The sequence below is a fragment of the Anopheles gambiae genome, chromosome 3 (genome assembly GCF_943734735.2).
Source record: "Anopheles gambiae chromosome 3, idAnoGambNW_F1_1, whole genome shotgun sequence".
Taxonomy (NCBI): domain Eukaryota; kingdom Metazoa; phylum Arthropoda; class Insecta; order Diptera; family Culicidae; genus Anopheles; species Anopheles gambiae.
The window spans coordinates 12,572,948-12,598,544 of record NC_064602.1 but is presented as its reverse complement, the minus strand read 5'-3'; the positions used below and the strand labels follow the sequence as shown (position 1 = coordinate 12,598,544).

At 41.5% G+C, this 25,597-nt stretch overlaps 2 protein-coding genes across 2 annotated transcripts in view; both read right to left on the bottom strand.

Annotated features, from left to right (window-relative positions):
* LOC1275417 (T-box protein H15) overlaps positions 1-17,927 on the bottom strand; it is a 55,997-nt gene extending 38,070 nt beyond the window's left edge. The window contains exons 1-3 of the mRNA XM_061657653.1: positions 16,850-17,927; positions 9,011-9,201; positions 8,800-8,930 (exon numbers count right to left, since the gene is read on the bottom strand). Coding sequence (XP_061513637.1) covers positions 8,800-8,930; positions 9,011-9,201; positions 16,850-17,075 — 548 coding nt within the window. The 5' untranslated portion in view covers positions 17,076-17,927. The remainder of the gene's footprint in view (positions 1-8,799; positions 8,931-9,010; positions 9,202-16,849) is intronic.
* A 5,778-nt stretch (positions 17,928-23,705) lies between these two features.
* Positions 23,706-25,507, bottom strand: LOC133393597 (endochitinase-like). Its single transcript, XM_061659210.1, has 4 exons — positions 25,124-25,507; positions 24,534-25,049; positions 24,285-24,452; positions 23,706-24,193 (listed from the first exon to the last, which is right to left on the bottom strand). Exons 1-4 carry the CDS (start codon positions 25,331-25,333, stop codon positions 23,891-23,893), a joined length of 1,197 nt encoding a protein of 398 aa, XP_061515194.1. The 5' UTR covers positions 25,334-25,507; the 3' UTR covers positions 23,706-23,890.
* Between the last annotated feature and the right edge of the window lie 90 nt (positions 25,508-25,597).

Genomic DNA, 25,597 nt, shown 5'->3' with positions numbered 1-25,597 from the left:
AGTCATCGCTTTTGTTCGGAGTTTGGAACGACTAGACTAATGTGTGATGATGTACCGAAAAAAAAGCACGCAAGAAGATGAACTTAAGGGCCACAAACAGACGGGGATGGGCTTTCCGATCTTGGAATCGTTGAGATTGCGATGCCACGCAGTAATTGATGAGTGGCCAGCCCTTTCAGGGTCAGCGGTATCAGAATTGATCCTCGGTGCACGGAACTGAGCGTGCTCGAGGCTCCGAAATCTTCATTCTTGAAGGCGTTTCACTGTTTCTGAAGGCCACACAAAGAGGGTGTTAATTAAGCTGTCTACAGCTTGGAAGAAGATTGATGTGTGGTATGCTAGGTTGGGATTTGGTGGAGATGCTTTATGAACAGAGGCATCAGGTCAGCAGCGCTTCTTGGAATATTATAAAGATTTCCTTGTTATTTTAATTCAGCTCTAAATATACTTCAAGTTTTTTTTTGTAGTGGCAAGAGCTAATACAGTTTAATGCTGAGCGCCTCATATTGGTCTCTAAGCCCTCTTTTATTTGTTCGCTAAATTTAATTCGAAATATTTCCTCACTCTGCCACGCCAAGCTTCTCTCCAATAAAACAATAAACTACTACTAATATGTCTCAAAAAGGCCTTCCTCACTGCAAATGAACCATCAAGCACAGGAAATGGCACGAGACGTTACAAAATGGATTGAATGTCGCAAGATCACGGCTTGCTTCTGCAACTTCAACCGATCCCGAGATCGATCGCAGCAAAGTCGATCGTAAAGCAATCAGACTCCTAAATCCATCGTCAAATTGCCTTCTGCATTGGCAGCTGCTGTTGCTGCACAGCTCGAGTTGGGACGTCGTTTGCATAAAAACTGCCTCATAACCAGACTTTGAGAGTCAAAAGAGCATTCCCAGACTGCGTTATGTTTGCATGGTTTTTTCTTGTATCATTTTTAAACCTTAAGCCGAATGTGTGTGTATGTGTTTCTGCTCCTTTCTCTCGCTTCAACCATGATCGTGTGCGGTTGTCCGTTCGTTAGCAGGAAACCACAACCACACACACACACACAAGCTACCACAATCAGCCCAGTAAGCCTATTGCAATTGAATTAATTTACGATCGACTCGTCGATCGGCTGCTATCGCCAGCTCAGCCCCCCAGCGCAGGATAAAGCCTACCAAAATGGCTTCATTTAAAGGATAACGTCTTATTCTTGCCTTCACGCGTTGGTTTCGCATGCAACGCTAATCTCTCCATTCACGCAAGCCGTAGCGCTTTTCTGCACACGGCAGTGCAATCGACGACGTGGGCGCCAGCAACACGCCATTAGACAACCGAAAATCCGCTCAACCAGCTGCTCATTTTATGGACCAACAATTCAATCAGCATAATTTTACCGGCTTCCCAACATCTCCCACTGGAGCTATTCCAACGTTTGGCTCAACTCCCCGGGCGGAGCAAACTGGAACTCGTCGAGGTGAAATCGGACCCGTGGTTCCAAAAACGTAGACAACGGAAACCGTGGCCGTCCGCCTTCCTGCTACTCCCTCCTTTCTCTTTGTGCCACTTCCAATGTCCAATCGGGCGAACGTGCGATTGGACATTGTAGAGCTATCGTTTTGGAAGCTTATCGTGGATCGGATTCATTTTCGGCGACAGTAAACTAATCTCAATTAATTAAACCACGATAAAAGCGCGCGCACCCAGTTCCCTCCGGTCCCGCCGGCCCACAACCTGCCAGGAGTTATGCCCATACGCTGCGACGACTTGTATGTTTTATGTATACAAGCGTGCGTGCGTGGCATGGTGGAAGTGGTGGCGAAAACAGAAGACACCTTCTTTTGGCGTTGGTGTCTGTTGGTGGCACCAGCACCGCACACAAGATAATGGGCCCGTGTGTCCATTGGGCCATAAATCAAGCTCCCGGTTCGTTATGCGCAGCACCTTTTTGTGTCCTCGCTGTCCTCGGCGTGTGCGCGCTCGGGAGGAGCACGATGGTACGATGGATTTTTGGCGAACCTGGCGGGACGAGCGTGTGTGGAATTCGCGAGGGAGTCATAAAAAACTGTGTCTAACCGATACCTGAGGAGGAAGGTTTAGGAAGGGGGGGGGGGGGGGCGGTGTCGGATTCGGTATCGGCATTAGGAAGCTAGACAGCAGCGCTAGCTTTCGAACCGACCGGTGAGCCGTGCGGTATTAAATGTGGCCAGCGCGTTTGCGATTGATTATCGAGGGCATCGGCATGGGAGGCCGAACGATGCTGCGGGATCGTTGAAATATCGATTAATATTGAATAGTGATAAAATTCGATTATGCGCAGCTTTCATCAGAGTGTGTGGCATTTTGCACAAACCTGGAGTGTAGTGTTTCAGTGTGTTATACAAGATAAGGTTTGGTAAATGTGTCAGTTTTTGACATTCTGTTTGCGGATGTGCATAAATTTTAGCATGCTTTTTTGTAATTTATCCTTTCCTACCGATAATATTGAAAACATATAAATGATTTAGTAATACAATAAAACATTAGTTTGGCCCAGATTTTCCAATATCAGGATAGAATAAAATATATGTACATAAATTTTTATTAGACAGAAGGCCATTATACTTTGATATCTTTTTCCTAAAAATAGTAAAACAACGACTTATTTTAACATTGAATTCATTTCAAATAATTATCAAAATAATCAAATTACAGCTCAAACTGTCTAACATCTGCTTACCACGTAGAACCATTATTCATTTTGACTTAGATTACTTGGGCCTTGGCGTTCTGACCATTCAAGGGACATTTATTACAAATATTAACATTAGTCATTTATTAATTATATGATTTTCTTTAAATTACAAAGGCTTTACGCTTTTGATAATAATTCACAAATTGTGTTTCTGTAAAAAGCTTGAGTTAAATAATCTCAGACATGACCACTATAAAATCATAATATTATTTTTTATCATACCATTCAGTCTGAAAGGACGATCGTTCTTATATTAGCAGTATAAACTTCTTCTTCTTCTTCTTTGGCTCAACAACCGCTGTCGGTCAAGGCCTGCCTGTACCACTAGTGGGCTTTGGCTTTCAGTAACTAATTGATTTCCCCCCATAGCAGGATAGTCAATCCTACGTATGGCGGCACGGTCTATTTGGGGATCGAACCCATGACGGGCATGTTGTTAAGTCGTGCGAGTTGACGACTGTACTACGAGACCGGCTCGAGCAGTATAAACAGATGTACATGTACAATATCATTAGAAAACTATAATAACAAGGCCTTTTCTTTTTCCATCCAACGAGCAGGCAATTCATCATCCGGATTGTATCCATGTGACAGTTACGATCCGCCATATTGAATTTCACCAATGTACTCAGCATTGCGCCCGCGACTAATCGGCGTATTTGGGACCGAAAAAATGTTTCAAAGCAAGGCGTAAGTCGAAAAAGTCGTATGTCGAATATCTATTAATATAAAGTTTATAACCGAAATTGAAGAGTTAGAATCTGTAATATCGTGTATTTTATTTAAAATAATATTCGACAATGTAGTAATTATATTCCAAAAGTCGCACACAATATAGTTATTCAAGATCGGATAGTTTTGGAATCTTTGGAAATGTGTGTATAACGGTTATCAGCCCAGAAATTCAAAAAAAAAATACATCAATTTCTTGTCAATGAGAACTTTTAACTGTCAAAATCAAAATCGTCGTATCTGCGAATCGTCGTAACTTGAGGGGGTCGTAACTCGGGGCACGCCTGTATTAGGATGAAATACTGAGGCTTGTTTTGGGTACAATTTTGTAAGGAGTGTTGACAACATTTCAACTACCAAGTGTCAAAATCCATATAAAAATGCTGCTTATATCGTAAAAGCTTCCAATATTATGTACTGTATGTACCATTAACGAAACTATAATGCTCTCCAAAGCCAAACTATATTCAAGGTCATTTATTTGTGTACTTAAATGTCAATTTAAAATTTCAATGTATTTGTTTGACACTAAACTACACGGTTTTCTAAAGGTTCTCTTCGCTTGATCAATCTCAATCGATTCTACCATCGACGGGCATTAAATTAACTTGTTTACCCAGTACATCAAAGCAACATAAAAATGTACCTTTTTTCACTTCGAGACCACAGTTCACCCTTAAAACAACTGTCTATTCATTGCTGTAATAGAATACCAGCGTGCAGCTGATGAGTCACACCTATTAAAACTCTATTATCGTTAACATCACACCTTACTCTAATCAAACAAGGGTAAACGTGAAAAAAAAACAAAACAAAACAAAACAATCACCATCCACACATGCAAAGCCACATCCGAAGGTAGCTGATTGGATGATAAAAAAGGAAGGAAATACCTGCGACTGTATCGAAAAATCGAATTATCCCTGGTTTGCTTCTTCTTCTTCATCTTCTTCTGTTGACTAATTTAAATGCGCTTACCTACGGTCAAACGCGGACAGGTTTTGATTTTAATTCTTGTTAGAGCCATAAATTATTCGATAAAACCTAATCCCGCGATCGCCCGATCGGCGACGCAATCGCATGCTTTCGTTCGGTGGCTAATGGAGCATGCAGCGCAGAGAGTACGAGAGATACCAGACCGGCGAAGAAGAGAAGAAAAAAAACTACACATAATCAGGAAAGAACACGTGTTTTTAAATGGCAGCCTCGTTACGATTGTCTGCCAGCCAGCCAGCCAGCAAGGGGCGGGTATGTGAGATGGGTGGATGGGTTTAATTAAATTTAAATTTACTACCCAGCGCTCATAAAAATCCGTAAAGCTTATCAGCAATTTCAGGTGACAAAACCTTGGAGCGCTCCTTCCTACTTCCTCGTCTTCGGCTGTTGGGCTCCCAAGAGGCGACGCAAACGCGTTATAAATGTAATCTTATTAATTTTTTATTGCACCACCAGGACTCGACCGGGGTTGGGTTAAGAAAGTGTCCCAAGTGTGACCCGTGGGGAGGGACGAGACGGTAAGCGAGTGAAACAATCACGGACTGGCAGGGCGTAAATTAAAAAAAAAATAGCCAAATCCGTCCCAGTTGCACCGTGGACATGTAGCAGCGGCAGCAGCAACGGGTGAGCGGGCGGCATCAGTCTCCCACCCGGGTTCTCGCGCGTTCGATTATAAACACCTTTTGCCTAATTAAGGACCCCGAGCCTAAAAGTGCACCACGGGTGGGCACACCAGAACGCACACCAGCGCCGGAGTCGGGTGGAGAGTTTATTGTTATTGTACCCACTAGGCTTCTTTTAGCTGTTTTTAGTGTCGTTGGACTGATGAATGGTTACTGCTTTGCAGAGGGGGGTGAGGTGAGCTCCAGCTCTTTAGTTTTTTTTAGTTTTGCTCCAACTCCAAAGCCGTTTGACGTTTAATGCCCCTTGCACCACGTTAACATGTCGACAGGTCTGAGAATGGAACCGTATGGTGCTGCCAGTGTGGACTGTTTTGTTTCATCGGTGTAAGTTTCACCTTCGCGCGTCTCTTCCGCGTCTATGTGTGTGAATTAATAATTCAGTTTTATTAGGAAGAAGTCGAGCAGCTGTAAAGCTGTCTATTGATTAGCTAGCTGCAACCGAGCTGCAGTTTTACTTTTCGAGCGAACAATTTATGGGTCAGAAGGCCAATCGAAAGAAGGCCTTTACATGGGCAGGCAGCTTAATCGAAAGGGCTCTGGCAGTTTAATTGCACACCTCACCTTTATCGAGAGCCCGTTCCGTTTGGGCAGTAATTGCACGGGCGCGTTCGCGTTGATGCCGTAAATTGAAAACCGTAAAACGCTTCGTTGTAATCGCAATCATTGCTGCCGGTGGTGGTGGTGGTGGTGGTGCGATTCTCATTAAGCATTAATGTCACTCAAATCAATGCAGCTCCAATCATTGGCGACGGAACGTAACGAAGAAATTCAATCGAGCCTTTGCAAACAGGAGCTTCCCCATTTTCCATCCAGTGTCTCCACGCGTGTGTTATGTGTGTGTTGCGAGGTGGGTACAAGGCTTCCTTTTTTCATAAATTATCACGTCCGATGTGTTAGACGGTGACGGGGCCGGGCCCTTTATCTCCTGCATCTAGAGCCACCACCCTCCATTTTCTATTCCATCCAATCAACTACGGCGCAAGGTGCGGGCGGCCGAATGTTGTGTCAGTTTGAAACAATGTATCACACAGACCCGGGGAAGACAGAGGGAAAGGCGAAATAATGCCCTGCTTTTTCGGGTAGGACTTCCATCCCTTGCGTTACATTTCCTCGCGTTACATTCGATGATGAATGATCTTCCTTTCCAAGTACGTAGGAGTAACACTCGCACACAGACACATTCGGCCACCATTCAGTCAACCCCAATGATGGGTTCTTTCCCCGTTGTAGTTGTTTTTTGTTGGTTCCTTATTGAGTTATTCAAACTGACAAACGACATATTGGATTGGACCGTTTCCAACGGGTGAGCACACTCCCCATCCCTCAGTAACAAGAGCACACATCGAGCTGTGCCAGTTGACAGGAGCTGCGTTTCGAAAACTGGCGACATTTTTGTCAATTTTCCCTTTTTGCTCGCTTCCCTTTCTTTTTTGGTTGGGATAATTGAAGGAAATTCCCATTGCCCTGTTTTGGTAGTGTCATTTTTCTTTCGTGGTACTAAAACAACCAGGAAAAAAACGAATGCAACTCAAACACAAAACCGGAGGGGGAGAAACCGCTTCATTGACTTTCATTGGAGTATGTGTGTTCATGTGAACCATTTTCGATGCAGCGCCATCCATCGAAAAAGACACAAAACGAACCGGGAGCTAAATCATCCAATACGGAACGGTACCGGGTTGCCAATGCAACGCGAATGAACCTCTCCCACACACACACTCATCACGGATGGCAGTGTAACTGGTGGCCCGCACCATCTGGAACCATTCCCAGGGAACGGGTCGGTCTATTAAAGAGGCTCGGGACGCCGTGGTCGCCGTTTGTGTAATTGAAAATCAAGCTGAAAAACAAGGCATTAAATTTTCAAATTGAAAACAAATTGCCCCGTCCGTGAGGCGCGGCCAGCAAACCCCAACGCCAGACAATTGTCAGTCATTAGTCTTCCGGCTTTTGGGGGCTGCGCTCGGGACCTCTTTTGCGCTAGCCGCGATGCAGCTGCTATCATTTTGGCAATAAATTAGCAACGAAAGCAAACGAGCGACTGCAGAGTTTGAATGGTGTTTGGTAGCTTTTTTGTTTGTGTGCATAGTATCAGAGCAGCGCGTTCCAAAGCCAGACTACTTTGTAGTTTAATTGAATAAAGAACAACGCAGGCATCAAAATAGGTAGGTTACATCGATAGGAAGATAAATAAAATTGAGAATTTGCTAAATATTTCTACCACTTTTTTGGAGATTAATCCGTTATAGTTACACTTTTTGTATGTATTTACTAAAAGAGCATACATTACAGATAAATGATCAACACAGATCAGTGTTAAGTGATCCGGTGTCTTCAATATAATTCAAACGATTTATAAAACTTACGCATAACATAATGCTCTCTGGTTTTTAACCACTTAACAGCATCTATTCTTGAGATTGTGAGCAAGATTAGCAATAGCTCTAAGTGTAATCATCTCTCTTGTTCCTACAAAATAGTGCATTTTTTACATAAGGTACAGTGAGGAACATTAAATGTCTTGATCCACTAAAATGCAAACATGTAAATCAAAAATACATTATTTTATCAATCAACTGGTACAATTACAAGTATGATATTGTCATAGATATAAATCATCTCTAGCAAAGTAAAGTAAGAATGCCAGTTTTGAATCTAATACAAGAATTTTGTTTTGAGAACCTGTTCTCTGGTTGAGAGGTTCTCTGCTGTTTGATTCTTTCGATCTTAGAGTTCGTTAAATTTCTAACACAAACACATCGCAAATGTAAAGCATATTCTTAGTCTTATCTAACTTGCTCAAAAAGTGAAACCAATGATCAGTACTTTGAAGCATATTTAGTATTAGATTACATGATGATTATTTAAAAGAAGTTTCTTATACTGATTTCAACACATCTCAAAATGCAGTACGCAACAGCATTCATGCTTTAAGAACACGATTTACTGAAAAAAGCAATACGTAAACCATGAATTCATCACACATCTTTACTTGCATCGTATGGTCATAGATGTTTGTCGTCTTTACTACCATTCAATTCCACATCATCCACTCTTAAAACCTCCCAAGAAGTGTATTAATTCGTCAAAAGTCTAAATTACACCTCGTACCACTTTCAATAATTACTGTAATCGCATCCGTGATCTGCGCGGGAGTGTGCACACACACGTCAGATGATAGTATACCTGGGACCGGACTTGCAAGACCGGAGCTCAACAACCATCTGCAGCACACGCTCCGCGACATAATCCGACCATCGGCATTATGCAGCTAATTCCCACTCCTAATAATGCTGTCTAATGACCAATTCATAGCTGTAGCTTTTTACAGAGGCTTAAGGGTCTTGGGCTCACTTCCGATTCTACCTTCATTCTTGTCTCCCGTTTCCTCCCGCGACTAAATGTGTTCTCGACCGGAAAAACACCCAAAAAATGCATTTCTGAGTTGATTTCCAGCTGGACTCGGGAGAGCTACAGAACTTAAAAAAAAGGCGAAGTCAAAATTGAGCAGAATGATTTATTGCCCGTAATCCCACCCGGAAAATGACTCCTAATTCTGACACTTCCTTTTCCCCCGGCGACACAGATAACGATCTGTGTCTCGGTGACTCGGTGATACTGCCAACAACAACAACAACAACTAAAAAAGCTATCGTTTTCGCCTACCTTCCCGTCTTGGTGATGATCATTTCCGTGCCGAGCTCGTTGAACTTGTCCCACAGCTCCTTCGTTTCCAGGTGACACTGAACCGGCCGCAAGTCGTCCGAATTGCAGGACCCGACGATGGTTGGTCGCTTCTGTTCGGGTGGTTGGGAAGGAACGAAATAAAGGAAAGCAATAGAACTCGGTTTAAAGACAAGCAAATCGTTCGACTTACTTGTGCCGGTTCCGGTGAAAGCCGCTCCTCATCCGACACGGACACACTGTTTGGAGTTTCGGTTGTGCGCGAGTGGGTCACCCGGCCACTGTCCGAGGATTTCGGCTCCTCGGAATCGCTGCACTCCTCCACATCCACGTCTACCTCATCGTCCACCTCGGAGAGTCGATCCACGGATGAGTTTTGTGAACCTGTGTAGAGAGAGAGAAAGAGATATAGAGATATAGAGAGAAAAAACATTAAAAAAACGTGAACACCATGGATTAAAACATTACACAAATTATTAAAGCACATTATTTTAAATTATCACAAAGCGTACGTTCATGCATCGGTTACGCACAGCGCAACTGCGCACTAGCGGCACTCCAAAGGGTTCCAGGGTCGGATGGGTGGGATGGTGGTAGTGTTCTATGTCTGGAGCTAATTAAATATTCCATTAACACCGCGATTACGGCTTGTTTAATAAATCAAACATTAATACGCATAAATTAATTCCAATTACGCTTCGGCACTGGTGAAACAGGAGGTCTGCGGGAGGTTGGAAAGGATACACCCAGCTCTGCCAAACTCTTCTCCTCTCCCCCTACCGAAACGGCCATATGCAATTGAAACGCTCACCGTGGAAATGAAATACATTAAATTAGGCGTGAAACAATAAAAAACAAAGTACAGCCCACCTCGGGCCGACCGTTTGCGGTTTTGGGCGTTTGAATTTCCCCACCAACAATTGGGTGAATCCCAACCCCCCCTTCCCTCCCACTTTGGCGCGGGTCCTGTGGTTTGATCTCATTGCCATCATTACCCCCTGCTTTTTTGTTGTTGTAGTTGTTATAAATGCAGCTTTTGATATTAATTTTCCCACCTACTTTTTCGCCTGCTCCGTTTGAAGGACCGGTACGGTTGGTACACAGCTAACAATAGAGACATTTAGCAAACATCGGGCTAAGAATATGTGCATACAGAAGGAGGAGGGGGGAGGCAGAAAAATGCCAAAGCATAAATAAAATCAACATGCGCTTAACAAGCTGAAAGTTTCACTCTTCCTTCTGTCACACTGCCGAACCGGTTTGGTTCCCTTTTTGCTGCCTCAAAATATTCATCGCCACCCATTCAACCATTCCCGCTGCCAGCATCCCCCCTCCCATGGAGCCAGTGTGTATGAATGTGTGTGTGTGGTTGTATGTTTTTGAGTAAAATATTTATGCAAACGTTTCATGCTTGAGGAGAGATTTTTGTTTTTTTTTGTTTTGTCGACCCATTTGCTGACGATGATAACAGCAGCTACTTTTTGTTGTTGTTGTTTTGGTCGGTTATTGCCAAAAGCTCCATGTCACCTCGTAATTGAATAAAACAAGAGAGTCCCACATGGATGGTAACCCTTTCTTCGGCACAATAAAATACAATGTTTTGCGTTGCAACATGGAAAAGAATGGCCCACCGGGTTTCGGGGATGCGTGTGGTGATGATGGCGTTGACGATCAGCTGTTTGCTGTTGAGCAATAAAGCGTTGGCGAGGAGCATGTTTTATGAGATTTATAGTTCCTTTATTTGTAATAGTACAGTTTTAGCTCATTAATTAATATGGTAAATAATTACAGTAGGTACAAGTTTCTATTGAATTAGGCAAGCATTTAATAGGAATCAAGGGGAATGATGATATCATCTACAGAAAAAGATGTAGGATTGTGATGAAAAGGAAGCTAACGAATACATGTAATATCAAACAGACACAGTGGTGGAAATGATGAAAGATTTACACCACTAAGCAAAAGTTTGCTTTTTAAATGGAAATAATGGAATAAGCTGGACATTTACAGTATTAAATCAAAATTGAAGTATCACATATTAAAACAAAAATGTGTCCCTTTTACCTATGATAGCGTATAACAATTATTTATTTTTTTCAATATTATTTGTTTCATTAATTGATTTAATCAGTCGTTTTATCTTTCCAATAAGAGAATATTTCAATTAAATATATAATTCATATAATAGAGAATAATTCAATGTCCTAAAAGGAAAGATGCAAACACATGAAGAGGTTATATCTTATTTGAAATTTGATTACTTTTTCCCATATTCGCAAACTTCATGTTGCCTAATGTTGTATGCTGAAATTAAATAACCTTTTATATAAGTGTTTTTAACATTATCTTTTCCATAGATTAAATACTGTAACATGTTCGGCTTTTAAGATAAATTAATTCTAACATTTGCTTTTCATATCGTGAATTTAATTTTAACCTGTTTTATTGTAAAGGATTTTCTGGCGATTTGATTAAAATAATTTGTACCTTAATTTTAACAGGATTTTTGTAATACAAATCATTCACAATTGATCCTATTCTTTTTGATATGCAAATTCCAGCTAAGTTTAGCTCCTCTAGCAAGTTAACTTCTTCTGTTTTTATTCATAAATTAACATAGTATATGTGAAAATGAGCTTGTGATCTAATCTGAAAAATCAACTGATTTAAAACCTATAGTTGCTTAACGTTACCTTATTTCAAGTAAATTCGAATAGAATAGGTTCTCCCTGAGGCGGCCAGGCAATACAGTTGTCAACGCATACGACTGACAATGGGCGTAAATATCTGGATGCATGGTGCTGAATAAGTCTCAATAGCATGTTATAGGCCGGCATATAGGTGGCATGTGTTAAGACGTTACACCAAATAGAATAAGCTTAAGGGTTGATTTTTAGCATTAAAATCAACCACCGACTCCCATCTTCTCAATCCTGTTCTACAGTAAAATCTATTTCACTTACATTTGGTTAATAATTTTGCATATAAAATGTATAATTTTGGCTCTACGTACGAAGAAATGTACAGTTTAGAGGAAACGCTCCAAGATATTTCCCTCACTATTTCCCAACAAATAAACGAATGCAAGAGAGCGAAACTTATGAAAGTGCAATACATCGCGTGAAGCTTGTTTATATAATCAGTGTATCCGTTTTGTTTTGTCGATTAAAAGTGATAATTTCTCTCTGGCTATTCCCATACAAACACGTATGTTTTACTGTCATTTTGATTTTTATGGATCCGGAAACCGAAGCAGCCGAAGAGCTCCCCCATAAAACCCAATCAACTGTAAATCGGCAACAATTGGTGTCGGCTAGACACCGGTGAAGAGTTTCACTCCCAATGCCAACATCGACGAAGCGACAACATTTATCACCCGCAGGAGCGACAGAAGAAGGCGGGTGAGTGAGTGAGTGAGCTTTTAGTGCATCACACTTTCGCTCGTTACGCGGCTCATTTCGATTGTTGAGTGAGCTTGAAAATAAAATAAAATAAAAAACAATCGAACAAAACAGAATCTATACAATCAATGATCCATATCGGACGTTCATAAATCGATTAAAGCGTCTGGTTGCGTTTTTTTTTCTTTCTTCTTCTGTTGTGTATGTTCACCCGCCAACACAACTCATTTTTAATTGACAAGCCAGGAATTACCAGCCCGCCACGCGCAAGGTCACTCTACACAGGGGACGCATGTTGCGGTGCGTAACTTATCCACACGCAACACTCCGGCCTAAGCAAACAATGTAACACTTTGCACCAACAATGCTTCAACACCGCGTATTTTGGGTCGAAATACTTGCAATCCTTCGCTTTGCAAACACGATCTAACGTGTTGAGAAATTACCTTTCCTGTGTGTGAGTAAAGTTTTTCAACACTTTATTACTTGCCGAGCACTGAAATGTGGTCCACAATCCCAGTCCCAGAAAACAGGTGGTTACTGGCTGGCGAGAAGCAAAGGTGGGTGGCCACTTCCGGCTAGGTCCAAAAACCCTTTGCCCAAAGAAATGGGTGGGATTTGCTTTACCCGGCGAAAATTCCCCACACACGCATACGCAATCGCTCACGCACCATCGTACGCATCGACATACGCACGAACTCTGCTTGGGCCTCGCACCCCCCGGAGGGGCTTTCAACGGGGTGGCTTTGTGTCGTAACTTTTACTAACCCTTTTTCCGGTTTTTCCTTCTTTTTGGGCTAGCGGGGAAAATCGAAGTCGTTTGATTTTCTTCACCTAGTTTCACCCTCATGCAAAGAGGGCTTTATTTTGTTTATTTAAACTGGTTTTTGCTACGCTCTATCTAGCATAAGAGTGACTTTACTTGGCCGTTTGTTGTGTGTGTGTGTGTGTCTCTTTACTTGAAGTATTTAGCATTACTTGCGAACGCAGCATGGGAATACTTTCGTCATTCGGGAGGCGCACCGATTTACGATAATGATAATGATGGAGGGAGCCCCGTGCGGTAAAGTGCGAATTGTTCGCACCGCCACCATTGGGCTGGAAAATGGGTCGAAAACATGCAGACGCATCAAGCACACCGCCACTGCTGGAAGGTGGTTCCGTTTTTATTTTCGTTTTACCTTGTGTTTGATTGGGACTCTTGGGAAGCGCACTGAGGTGGGAAGGTGGGCTGAAGGTGTGAGAATTCTAATAAAATCCTGCAAAACCCATCATGACACACGCGAACAAATGGCAAAGTTAATTAAGAGCGGAGAGTGTGTTTGTGTATGAACGCATGCGTTAGGTGTGGTGAATCTTTTTTTCCGCTCTCGTATAGAGTTGTTGCGTTTATTTAATCTTTTGCTGGTCATCGTGTTTGTTATAATTATTTATAAATTTAAATTACTGACTAACAAATGAGCAAATATTTAATATTTCAGGCCCTAATTAATCATTAATTAGTTCTTATTTTAAGTTGCAATATTTAATATAAACAGAAAAATCTTATAAAAATCCTAAGTTGAAGGATGATACCTATTTAAACTAATTCATTCAATCCTTCTAATTCATTAACATTCTATATGGCCCAAGTAAGTATTACCTTAAATTCGAGCACTTTATAAGCAACGCATCGAAATTTTCATGTTTTAATACTTTCATAACATTTTGAACAACTATAAGAATCTTATTTTGCACTCTAATACATCTGAAATGTGTAAAAAAGCAATATTTGTGTCACGCATTCTTGTGAGAGAGTAATTTTATTCAGTTTTAGCCATTTTTGATTCTTTATTCTTTATCTTTATTCTCTTCTTCTTTTGATGGAATTAACTGAGCAGGACATTTTGACTAGCAATGAACACATGACTTTGGAAGTCAAATCTATCAAATCTATAGTGCTGTGAGAGAAAACAGTCAACCTTGTGGGATCGATTAAAAGCTTCATTATACTTTGTACATTAAAGTTAATGCATATTTACAGTTAAGTAAGTAATGTTACACATTTATTCCCATACTTTATTATGTGCAAGGGAAAGAGCAAAAGAGCAAAAGAATGTGAAGTAAGCAGCCAAGCCTTCACTGATATCCCTTAAGGAATTCATGAAGAGTAGAGCGTCCTTTTTACGGTTACATCGGGACTTTAACTCGCCCAAATACTCGAATGACACGGATGATGGATCCAAGGGATTCTATTTTATAATCATTCGTATGACATTTACATTAAAATATTTGAAATATGTAATAAATCGTAGTAGTTGTTATCATGATATTTTTCTAAATAATGGAGTTTGCTCTTAACCTCCAACTTAGCACATCATGCTATCTTATTATTGAACTGTCATTTCCGAACAGCACAGATAAATGCTGACTGTTACTACTCCTTGAAAGGGTTTTCCAGCTTAATACTAAAACCAAAGATGTATTAAAACAAAGTTGAAATGTTCCATTTGATACATCAGATATTTTAATGTCGAAATGAACCAGTCAGCCGCACATGATTTGTGTGGCTTACTAAATACCTCAAATATTTTAATTGCTTTAAATAAGCACTACCGCTTTAGCACTTCTAACCTTCACTTCTCAACTACCGGAGGGACGGTCGTTCAAATCACCTCTTGGCATAGCACACGACCCGTTCCATCGAAAAAAAAAAACCCCACGGCTCCAAAACTGTACCACAGATCCAGCTCCCCAAACCGCTACCATACTGATCGCACACCAATTCATACCCGCTGAGTTCATTAGAGTGTGCCGCTTGTGTCCCGCCCCGGCGCCGTCCCTTGCTTGCTGCGGCAATCCGCAAGTGCAGAGGCATTAGCGCTTCGGTTAGACCGCTGATTGCAGCCTGAATTATGACAGGCTACTGTCCGGGTTTGTTTGCATATCACTCTGTCGCCCCGTGTTCCTGTTGTCGTCCCGTCGACCGGCACCTGACCGGGCTGAATGTCCCTCCCACCAGCGCTACATCCCCATCCCTGCGATTGGTGCAAATTCCGTTAGTGGAATAAATCAATTTTAAATAGATTATCGGCACGATTAAAACCGGGCTACCTCGGGTGGGTGGTCTGCCAGGGCGAAACCTGACGCAATTCAATTAAGTGGCCATTGCAACATAAGCGCATACACAAACCCACGACCACACACACACACACACACACACACACACAAGGAGTGCTATATTATGCAACGGTAACGGTTAAAATTCCCCAGGTTGTTGCTCGCGCGGACACCGGCCTCTCGCGCCTACGTCAGTCAGTGCCGGTCAGGGAGAGCGCGGTTGTGCCACCGTGTCAACATGGGGTGGCAAACACTGTTTATGTCCCGTGTCGCGCACGATGACAGTTTGTGTAGCGTGGTGCTGATTATAAGTGCGCCAAACGCCCATATAAGTGCATATAAGTTTGCAAAAAATCACCAAGAAAACTAATTAAATTCCACTTATTATACGTAACCAATATGGCGGGATGGAAACGATCGCCTCAACAACAACAACAACAAAAAACAGTCCACGAGTACGGTTTTGTGCCGACTGTTGTTCCCGGGCAGCATCTAATTTAGCTGTAAAATTAGATCAGCTTGGCAAAGCTGCAACTGGGTGGGAGCGATGGATGGAAGGACGGAACGGCAATATGTCAAAACGTTCCCGTCAACGCCAATTAGAGATGTGATAGTAATTAGTATTTCGTTTCCACTGTTGCGGTTTGATAATTGAGACTTTGGGCTTAAGTAAATGATCTGTGCATCTGTCATGCGGGGCTGTGTGTGTGTGTGTGTGTGCCGTTATCAGGCGGACGGTCTTATCTCAAGCGATTAACCGTAATGGCGATCGTTCAATGGCGGCCGCTTGTTGTTTGCTTCTTAGTGTGAAATCGTTAGGATTATTTATGGGAGTTTTTTTCCTTTTTAGTCTGTTTTTTTTTTATTTATTTCTGTTCCGTTTTAGTTTAAGAAAAGGCCACATTGAAGCCATGAGATCTTGCTTAGGCATTACATATGTCAAATTTTACAATGAACAGTATTTCTTTTGTATTTGATAACAAATTGCACTCAGAAGCATTGGTCTGAATCTGACTTCTTTGATAGACTTTAAACGTCTTTTAGGTTACATTTGAAACACATTTGAATATTACATTCATATTTGAATGAAAGACATCCTGTTAGATTTAGTTCGTGTTTGATAAGAAAATTCGTTTAAATTTAAATCTAATTTGCTTTTTTAATTTTGTTAATTTTATAGTGGTTTATCCGTTTGTTTTCTGAAGTCAAGTTTAAGATACTTCGCAATTTAGCTTATCGGTTTTGATCTCCTCAATGTTATGAAATGCTTTGAGACAATTTCTTGCCACAAAATAAACATTTTGTATCATTAAACCACCTATCAACACGTTTAAAACGCTCACCTATACGATTCATGCTTCCCTTTGTCTTTACCTCTCTTTATCCCCGTTCCACTCGATATGAGCAAAATTAATCAACTCAAATCGGAATTCTATCACTACCCTCTTTCCCCACCTTATACACTAAACGGCTACATCGGGTAAGGCAGCGAACGAACAAATGGATAGTAGAAAAATCGAAAACAAACTTGCCACTTACGAAAACTGCTTCCAGAGGGCTCCTGCTGGAGCCCTCCCGCAGTGCCATGATCGCCGCTATCGAGAAATCCGTCGCACCCTTGGCCGCGGACAGGGCTGCCGCAGCGGCCGCCGCCGCCGCAGCAGCAGCAGCTGTACTCGGGACGGTCCCTGACCCCATACCCGGTGGTCCCACTGCCGGTCCATCGCCGCCTGCTGTCCCCTGGGTGTCCAGCAGCATTCGATTGGCGGTGCGCCTCTGCTGCTGTTGCTCCCGAGCCGCTGGAGAGTGGGCCCGGGCTCGTACACTGCTGGCCACCTGCGATCCACCTTCACCCCGCCGCCGTGCCGCACTTTTGACCTCCCTTGCCGTCCGCTCACTCGCGAGGTCACGTTTGCGTTTGTGTCTCTCAATTTTGTCGGTCAGCCTGGGGCGCCCGGTCACCGTGGACAGTTTGGGAGGTGTTACGGGGAGTGACGACGAGGACGACGACACGGCACGTATTACGACAGCCTCATCGAATGGGGTTTTGTATTCGGTGGGCTTGGTATTATGAGGAAAAATTCGACACGTTTCAAACACCGACGGCAATTTCAATGTACTCGTGTTACACACAGATTGGGCTGCACTTTCACTACCGGAATGGGAGATTTCGCACGCACTCGATGGTTACCACACTTTGTCGGTAAAACTGTACCACAACTTGCTTTCGTTCAGTTAAATTAATAATTTCCCATTGCACTACTTCAAACAGTCGCTCCATGCACTAACGCGAAGGCAAGGTAAGCTTCGAAATGCTGCCGAAAACGGTGTCCCTGCCGTGTTTCATACAGCCTGGTTTACACGCGTCCAGGATGAAGAGAGGAGGAGAAGGGGGTTGGTAGTGAGTGGGTGGGAGGGTTTTGGGTTGGTGGGGCGTATTTTTATCGCGGCTATCGCTTTCAGAGCAAGGAAACGTACTAGCCCCCCCAGGCGGCTACAACGGCTCGTTTCAACGCGTGCGTACCCGGTGGGATGATGATGGGCAGCGCGCTGCTCAGCAACGAGTTCTCGGAATGAGCTTTCGAACCCAACTGGCGCGCGCGTTTCGTATCCGGTGCCGTGCGCTCGCACACACGCACACATATGCAAACACCGACACGCAGGCGTGCAGAAAATGCAACGCAAACTGCACCAACACCACTACCATTAGCAGCAGCAGCAGCAAGCGTAGGGGAAAATGCAGCACGAAAACTGGTTTGCCATGTAATGGGTGGGGGAAAAACCCGAAACGCAGCTCCGCCTACTGGCGGGGTGTCATCCATTTTGTTTTCTCCCTCTTTCGGGGTGCTCATTCGCTCTCTTCCACCCGACTGAGTGCCGGACTGTGTGCGTGCAAATAGGGGAGTGAAAACTGTGGCGCTCAGTGGTTTTCCTCACTGGAAGCAGGAGGTTTGCTCACTGGAATGTGAGTACCGGACGATGAGACGGAGTGAGTGTGAGACACACTGCTTTCACCCTTGTTTGTCTCTCACTGTCTCTGGTTGTTCTTCCGCTTTATTTTAAGGGTTGAGGCTTTTGCATCATGTTGACAGTATCATATCAATAGTTTTTTTTCCCGCGTACTGCTCTCGAAGGAGTTCATTGGAGTGACGTATAGCTTCTTGGTGAATTATACATCTTAAGTGCTGCTGGACAACTCTGTTTATTTTTAACACAAACAAAAATGCGTCAGGGTCATTTGTTTTATTATTTTCAATAAAATGCAGTAATAAAGTATATCTTAAGTACATGTTCTGTATACTCAATCATTACAGTTTGCGCATAACAAACGTTACGAACTCTTCTAAAATTGATCTGCAAAGATCGAAATAAAGATTGCACACAAATCTGGTCTAAAGAATTGAACATCAACATGAACTTTACCCTAATACTTCGCTGCAATACCTTATCTCTAACTCTAGCTTATATGCAATAATCTGTTTTATTCCGTTCGTTTGTCACATTTCTTCTTTTTTAACAGTTTGTTTTCGTATTTACAAGGCTAAAATTGTTTCTTTTCACAGGCGTTACGCTGAACAAAAGTTTATAGGCTTGCATATACTGTTATGTGTGAGCTGTATTGTGTTTTGCATATTTGGTTGATGGAAAGGTCGTCATTTTTTCATATGTGACCTTTTCTAAGACTAAGGCATAATCATGGAATGTATATGTAGTTCAGTTAACATACAATCCTAATAAGTTATGAAATTGTGTGTAACTTATCGTTTAAAATTTGAAATTCAGTTCATCTAGTAGTGTGTAGATTACTAGTAGATAGTGCAGATGTGTCAAACTCATTTGTTCGGTGAGTCACGTGTTAACCCGAAAGTCCATTTGCGGGTCGCAATATTTACCTCAAATATTGATGTTCATTTCGAAATATAACCTGAATTTATCATGACGTCGTAGCGTCGTAGGTAGCGTACAAAAGTCCCAGGGCCAACAATTTGACAACCCTGAAGTAGATAACCGTATTTGCCACTGTCATGTATCATGAGCTGAAACATGTGCTTAATTCCGTCAAATTATACAATATGTTATGGTGGAAATCTTCGTAAGATAATATTGATAAAGCAGTTTGCACACCATTGTATCAACTAAATGATTCATTTTGGATTAAATCCTTTTAAATCCTAAATTCATACCATTGCTGGTGTTTGGTATTTAATTTTGAATTAAAGGATTAATGAGGCGCTTTACGAAATCCAATGTCTTGTCACGACTAGAACAATTTTAGGAAATAAAGAGATGAGGTATCGATACGACATTGTTCAGGAATAGATGAGAGATTATATGTCATTACAAATATCAAAAAGTTGAATTTTGACATGGTGGAAACAATTGCTTACTATTAACTATTAACAAGTTCCTCAAAAATGCTGGGGTCGTGGTCTTTCCGCGGAGTAATGTTCTAAAGGAAAATTCTGGACTATTGTTCTTTAAGCTGGAGCAACGTCAGTTATTAGAGCGTGATATTTCAATAATGCTTTAGATTTTACATTCTATGATATATTATAGGCGGTGCTTACAATTCCTAAATTCATGGACGAAAAAAATCAGGTTTCTATTTCAAGGGAAAACCATAAAAATCGATATAAACTTAAAAGTTTCAACACATTTTCTGATAAAACATGACTGTAGGATAATTTATGCGCATTTTCATAGTCATTTCATTTATACACCTCTAGATTTTTACCATTTTCATTAAATTGTCCGACTTTACCTACCTTCTCCTAAGTACTGAATTTTGAAACACTTTGGTTCTTTAAGTGCAGCTTTGATTTTTTTTATTTTTTCAACAAAAAATCAGCGCAATCTTTACCATCCACTGGACTAGGACAATGCTGATTTCGAAACGTTTTATTGATATCTCTTCATTTCATTATTAAACTCATATTAATGTGCGATTGTTTTTATTTATATTAAAATGTCTTCTTCTTCTTCTTCTCTGGCTCAACAACCGATGTCGGTCAAGGCCTGCCTGTACCCACTTGTGGGCTTGGCTTTCAGTGACTAATTGATTCCCCCCCATAGCAGGATAGTCAATCCTACGTATGGCGGCACGGTCTGTTTGGGGATTGAACCCATGACGGGCATGTTGTTAAGTCGTACGAGTTGACGACTGTACTACGAGACCGGCCTAAAAATGTCTAAGGCCTTCTAAAAATTTAGCTTGAAGCTTAAACTTTGAACTATAAAAAAAATTTAAAAAAAAAAAACAAAAAACCCTCATTTACAGCATTCACTACGGTTAAGAACGTGTTTTACTATGCAATGAACTCTGATGAGATTCTAAAGTTTGTTAAATATATCGTGTCAATCCAACTAAACGAAAAGCAATCAGCAAAATATAGTATGAATTTAAAAAAAGGAAGACAAATAGCACAAGTTTTTAAATTATGTTTAAAATGAGAAATTAGAAAATTAGAACAAAAAAACAAAAATAGATTTTTAAAAACTCAAGCAAGTTAGCAACTACAGCTCTTACAGCTGCGATTGCCAATGATTCTTAACGAGTCTTGAAATGCAAGCCATTACCTCACTAATTCTTAAAACAACAACCACAATTTACGCTCTTGATTTCACACAACACAGTAAACAGATGTTGGTTGATCGGGAAAGGGTATCTTTTTAAATATACCATCAATTAGATTCCATACTACCGTACCATGACCGTACCCAAAGAAGTCACTAATTTGGTAGATTATTTATGATTGATACGTACGTGACAACACCCCTTTCCCCATGTGCTGGCCCACAAGTTATAGCTGTCATAGCCATTTTACTCCAGTTTTTTTTGCCTTCCTTCCTCGCTAAAGCTTTAACCATTTCATCAACCAGCACCAGCACAATGTGTCCCCGTCGACATGTGTTTGACGACAAAAAAAAGGGTCCAAAATCCACATCCACGAGCACTTCGACGAGCATGCGGTACAGAAAAGTCAATTTATGTTTTGATTAATTTGCATACATAAATAAATATCCCTTGTAATAACTCATTACTCCTGCTCTTCCTATCATTGTCTCTCTCTCTCGCTCTTCCGTTCTTTTCTTTTTCCTCAAGCTTTGCACAACCGTTTAGAAGCTACAATGTAGCCCATGCTCAACAGTAGGCCAAGCCAATCGTACATCCACCACCACTGGCAATGATAATCGGTATGACGCTACCATAGCAGCGTGGCAACAAAGGGGCAACTCGCCAGGGGGAGAGAAGAAGCTGACATTTCAATCAATGTTTGTTTAGGCAAATTAGAGGCATCGGAACGGAGGGAAAATTTGCATACCCCCGTTCCTTCCCTCGTGCATCTTCCCTCGCTGGATATTTGCATGTGTTACCCCCAGCCAGCCAGCCAGCCAGCCAGCCAAAGAACTGGTGCCATGTTGTGAATCCATTTTCTAAATACACCACCCAGCCTTTGGCCCTGGGTGTCGGGGCGGGATTTATTTGTGTATACACGATGATACACATAAGGGCGACATTTATTTATGCTCACCACAGCCACCACGTACACCAGCCCTGCGTGACACCAATTTGCTGCTCTGGTGCTGCCCCTTCTTCCGGGATGCGCTCGCCGACTGTGGATTATGAAATTTGAATAAAATTTATTAAATTTCGTTATTTCGTAAATACGATTTTTAACACCGCCCAGACCGCCGCGTCAGCTGGTCGGTAAGGCTGTGTGGGGTGCTGTTGGTTTTTGGGTAACGACGAACGCGCGCAATGTAGTTCAGTTTTAGATGAATAATTGCCGAATCAAAAGGAGCAAAACAAAGCTGCTTGCTCAGTGTTGTTGGCTGTGGTTGTCACATCGAGTGAGCGCTTGCCCGAGCAGCCAGGAGCTGCTTATTTGGGTATGCAAATTGGGTGGGATTAAATGTTTATTGAGCTGATTGCCCGTTTTGTCACTGAACTGGGTTTTTTTGTTTGTATAGAGAGTAGAAATTCGTTTATCATTAAAAAAGCCCTTCGTTTGAAGAGGGAACAGAGAGAGAGAGAGAGAGAGAGATAAAAGTGCAGACAATCATTCCACGTACATATGCACCACCCCTGCCAAACGTTTTGCGATCGTAAATATTCCCGCAACACATTATGGTGCAATTTTCAACGGGTCAGTGAAACTGGAGTCGCGTTTTCTATCGTTCAAGCGTAATTAACTGCCGAAAAAAGGTGGCCAAAGTGCAAGTAAAACAAAAACAAACAAACAAACAAGAAACCCCATAAGATTCTACCAATTCAAACGAACCGAAATGGTCAAATCATCTCCGTTTTCCTGGCATGCGAACGCGTTTTGCCTTTGGTTTTTGTATATATTTTTAATTTTCTGCTACATTAATTGCTGCTAATTTCCCACCAAATGACCACATTCCATATCATCGCCGGTAGTGTTTTCTAAGCACAGCGCGATGGAAGAAACATACTGCAGCAAAGCGTTGCTTTGTCGTGGTCAGTTTTGAAGTTTTTTTTTTCGTTTAAAATAATGAACCGAAAATGGCAAAGAGGTTTTATAATTAGATTGGGAAGGTTGATGAGGTCTTTCAAACGAGTGTCGTTTTATGCTAATTTGATATTTTATTGCGAGTACACCAATTACACTCGATGGATGTGTAATTAGGAACGGAAATATCATTAGCATTACGAGTTGGAAATTAGATTTTTTTTTCTGTTATGAACAGTCATTGAGCTCATAACAGATACACAGAGAATGAAACAATGTTTTAAGCATTAAAGTAGCTATTCAATTACAATTTGGGAAGCATATTATCGAAACATAAAATATTTTAAATATTTTTACACATAAAAAACAACAAATTTTGGACTTTTATCCCTTAGCGAAACGGCAAGCAAAATTTCATCCAAAAGTGTCCGAACCGATGTAGGTTTTGTTTTGCAAATACTTTGCGTTTCTCATAGAAAATCAGGTTCATCAGGCGTTTGAATCAGCGTGTATATTGTATTACTTGAATCCTTGTATATTGAAATAGTTGAATAAATAAATTCGTAAATGCTACCAGATTTCACAAGAAAGTGAATGAATGGTGTAACGAAAGATTTGCATTTTAAAACATGTTTACACAAAATCATGACACAAAATGAAACGAAATAAAGTTCTATAACAAATTTAACAATTTCAATAGAAGTATCTTTGCATAAATATTCGATTAAAAAATAATTCAGAATGCCGATAATTTTCATTCAATTTTAGGGAAATATGTACTAGAAAATGATATCCCATTAGTGTTATTTACCCTTTCTTTGTTTTAACAACTTACCTTTTTGGCAAAACAACTTTCTGTAAAATGTTTATAATTTTTCAGAACAAAACAAACAAAGTTTAAAACTGCCTTGAAGATAACAAATGATCAATTTATAATCAAATCAAGCTGATGTCCACACAATTTTCAACTAACACCCATTGCTTCCGTCAAGCACCAAATAGGAATAACAGTAGGCCCTCTTGTGGTGACTAGCGAAGACACAATTCTTCTTGCGCCTCGAATAATCGCATGAACACACAATTTGTTCATCCAAATTTCTAATTCCACTCGATGGCAAACCCAATGTCGGACGGTATTGTACGCACTCGTCTTGATAGATAAGATGTTAGTGTATATGCCTGTCCACAGCTTCCGTAGATGTCGTCCGAGTGCACAAAATCGATGTAAATGCCACCGAACCGCTTCTGCTCCACCATATCCATCTTGAGACGCAGCGAGTCCAAGTCTTCATAGCTAATCCGTTCCACTAGTCCGTTCTGCAGCGCTCGTGTCACGTATGGCATGCCACCATAGCCATCCCAGGCATAGCTCCAACCTGCTTCTCTTATATATTTACATAGCTGTAAGGGTTGACGTCAAACGATGACGTCATGACGTCAGACAAATTATGAATTCGACAGGGTAGAAAAAGATTCTTTAAACGATATTCACCTCTCGATGCTCTAGGTGTGTACCGTTTGGTGCTAACAAATTCACTTTGTTATAAAGATACGGCGCCAATGCCGGTGAGAAAACCCTGCTTATGCCGTACAAACCAATTCCAAGCAGTAGCTTCTTGGGCGCACATCCCTCATCAATCCAGCGCTGTATGGTTGTATTCTAGAAGTATCATTTTTTTTTAAATTTATGATCCATCATTTAATTTACGATTGCTCTCTACATTCTATCTAATTTACTTACAAAGCCAGTCTTTGGATAATATACATTTCCAATGTTTGGAATATACATTCCTAGTTCTTGTGGTGTTCCATACAGTGGTGCATGAGAGTTTTCCAATGATTCGGCAGTGCTGGGATCCAGTGTGACGTGATCGACCAGTTCACACACATCGAATATATTGTAAGCATCGGCGAGGAGGCTCGGATGCAGCGATCCTCGGAACCATAGTTCTCGGTTACGATTTCTGCTTTTGCTCGCTGCATTTACCGCATGACGAAGATCTTGCAGGAGTTGCACCATTGTGATACGATCGTTTCCACTGTTTCTAGATGCTTTCCAGTTGAGTTCGATTGCATCTGCATCTAGCTCAAGCAGCAACGCGACCGCGGCTTGTACAAACGCTTTTCTGCGTACGATCGCGATAGATGTAGTGGCAAAATCACGAGCAGTTCCATCGATGGACGCCACAATACGTGCTGTATTCGAACGCTTTCGTACACTGGAAACCACACGACTGAAGGCTATCTTGTCATTGTCCTGTATTTGATAGAAACATCACTTGTAAAAAACACCCAACAAACGAAAAAGAGAACTCTAAGATGAAAGCTTACACTGAACAGTATTTGCCGTCCTACGATGCTTGGGAAGCTGAACGCTTTGAAGATCACATCTGGACACACTTCCAACGGTATGTTCTCTGGTTGATAACCAATCAAATCGGCTTTAGATGGGGAGAAGCTACAGACAAACTTCTTTCCTTGTGCTGTGGAACATCTCACATAGACTGATAGGGTAAGTGTTACCCAGACGAAAATATTCATTTTCTTTATTTGAAATGGAATTTAAAGAACCCTCTCTCAGTGATAGGTGTGAAATATCCAACTGTCAATGCCAAACTGTTACTGGTGCGATGATCTTCGCGCTTCTAGGCTCGAAAATAAGACACCACAACCTGTTGCAGCTCGTCAAAATCCCAAAACTGGTAGAGCAAACAACAAAAGGGAACAAAAAATACACCCACCAACACTTTAATGCATCACGTAAAACCTACACCAAAAATTCCAAGCAACAGAACCTGTTGAATG

Bases quoted from the DNA above. Each gene is read 5' to 3' on its own strand.
- LOC133393597 (XM_061659210.1), bottom strand. From the start codon at position 25,333: ATGAATATTTTCGTCTGGGTAACACTTACCCTATCAGTCTATGTGAGA. The intron at 25,050-25,123 runs GTAAGCTTTCAT...TATCAAATACAG, and splicing joins GACGGCAAATACTGTTCAGT to GACAATGACAAGATAGCCTT. The intron at 24,194-24,284 runs GTGAATATCGTT...CAACCCTTACAG, and splicing joins CACACCTAGAGCATCGAGAG to CTATGTAAATATATAAGAGA.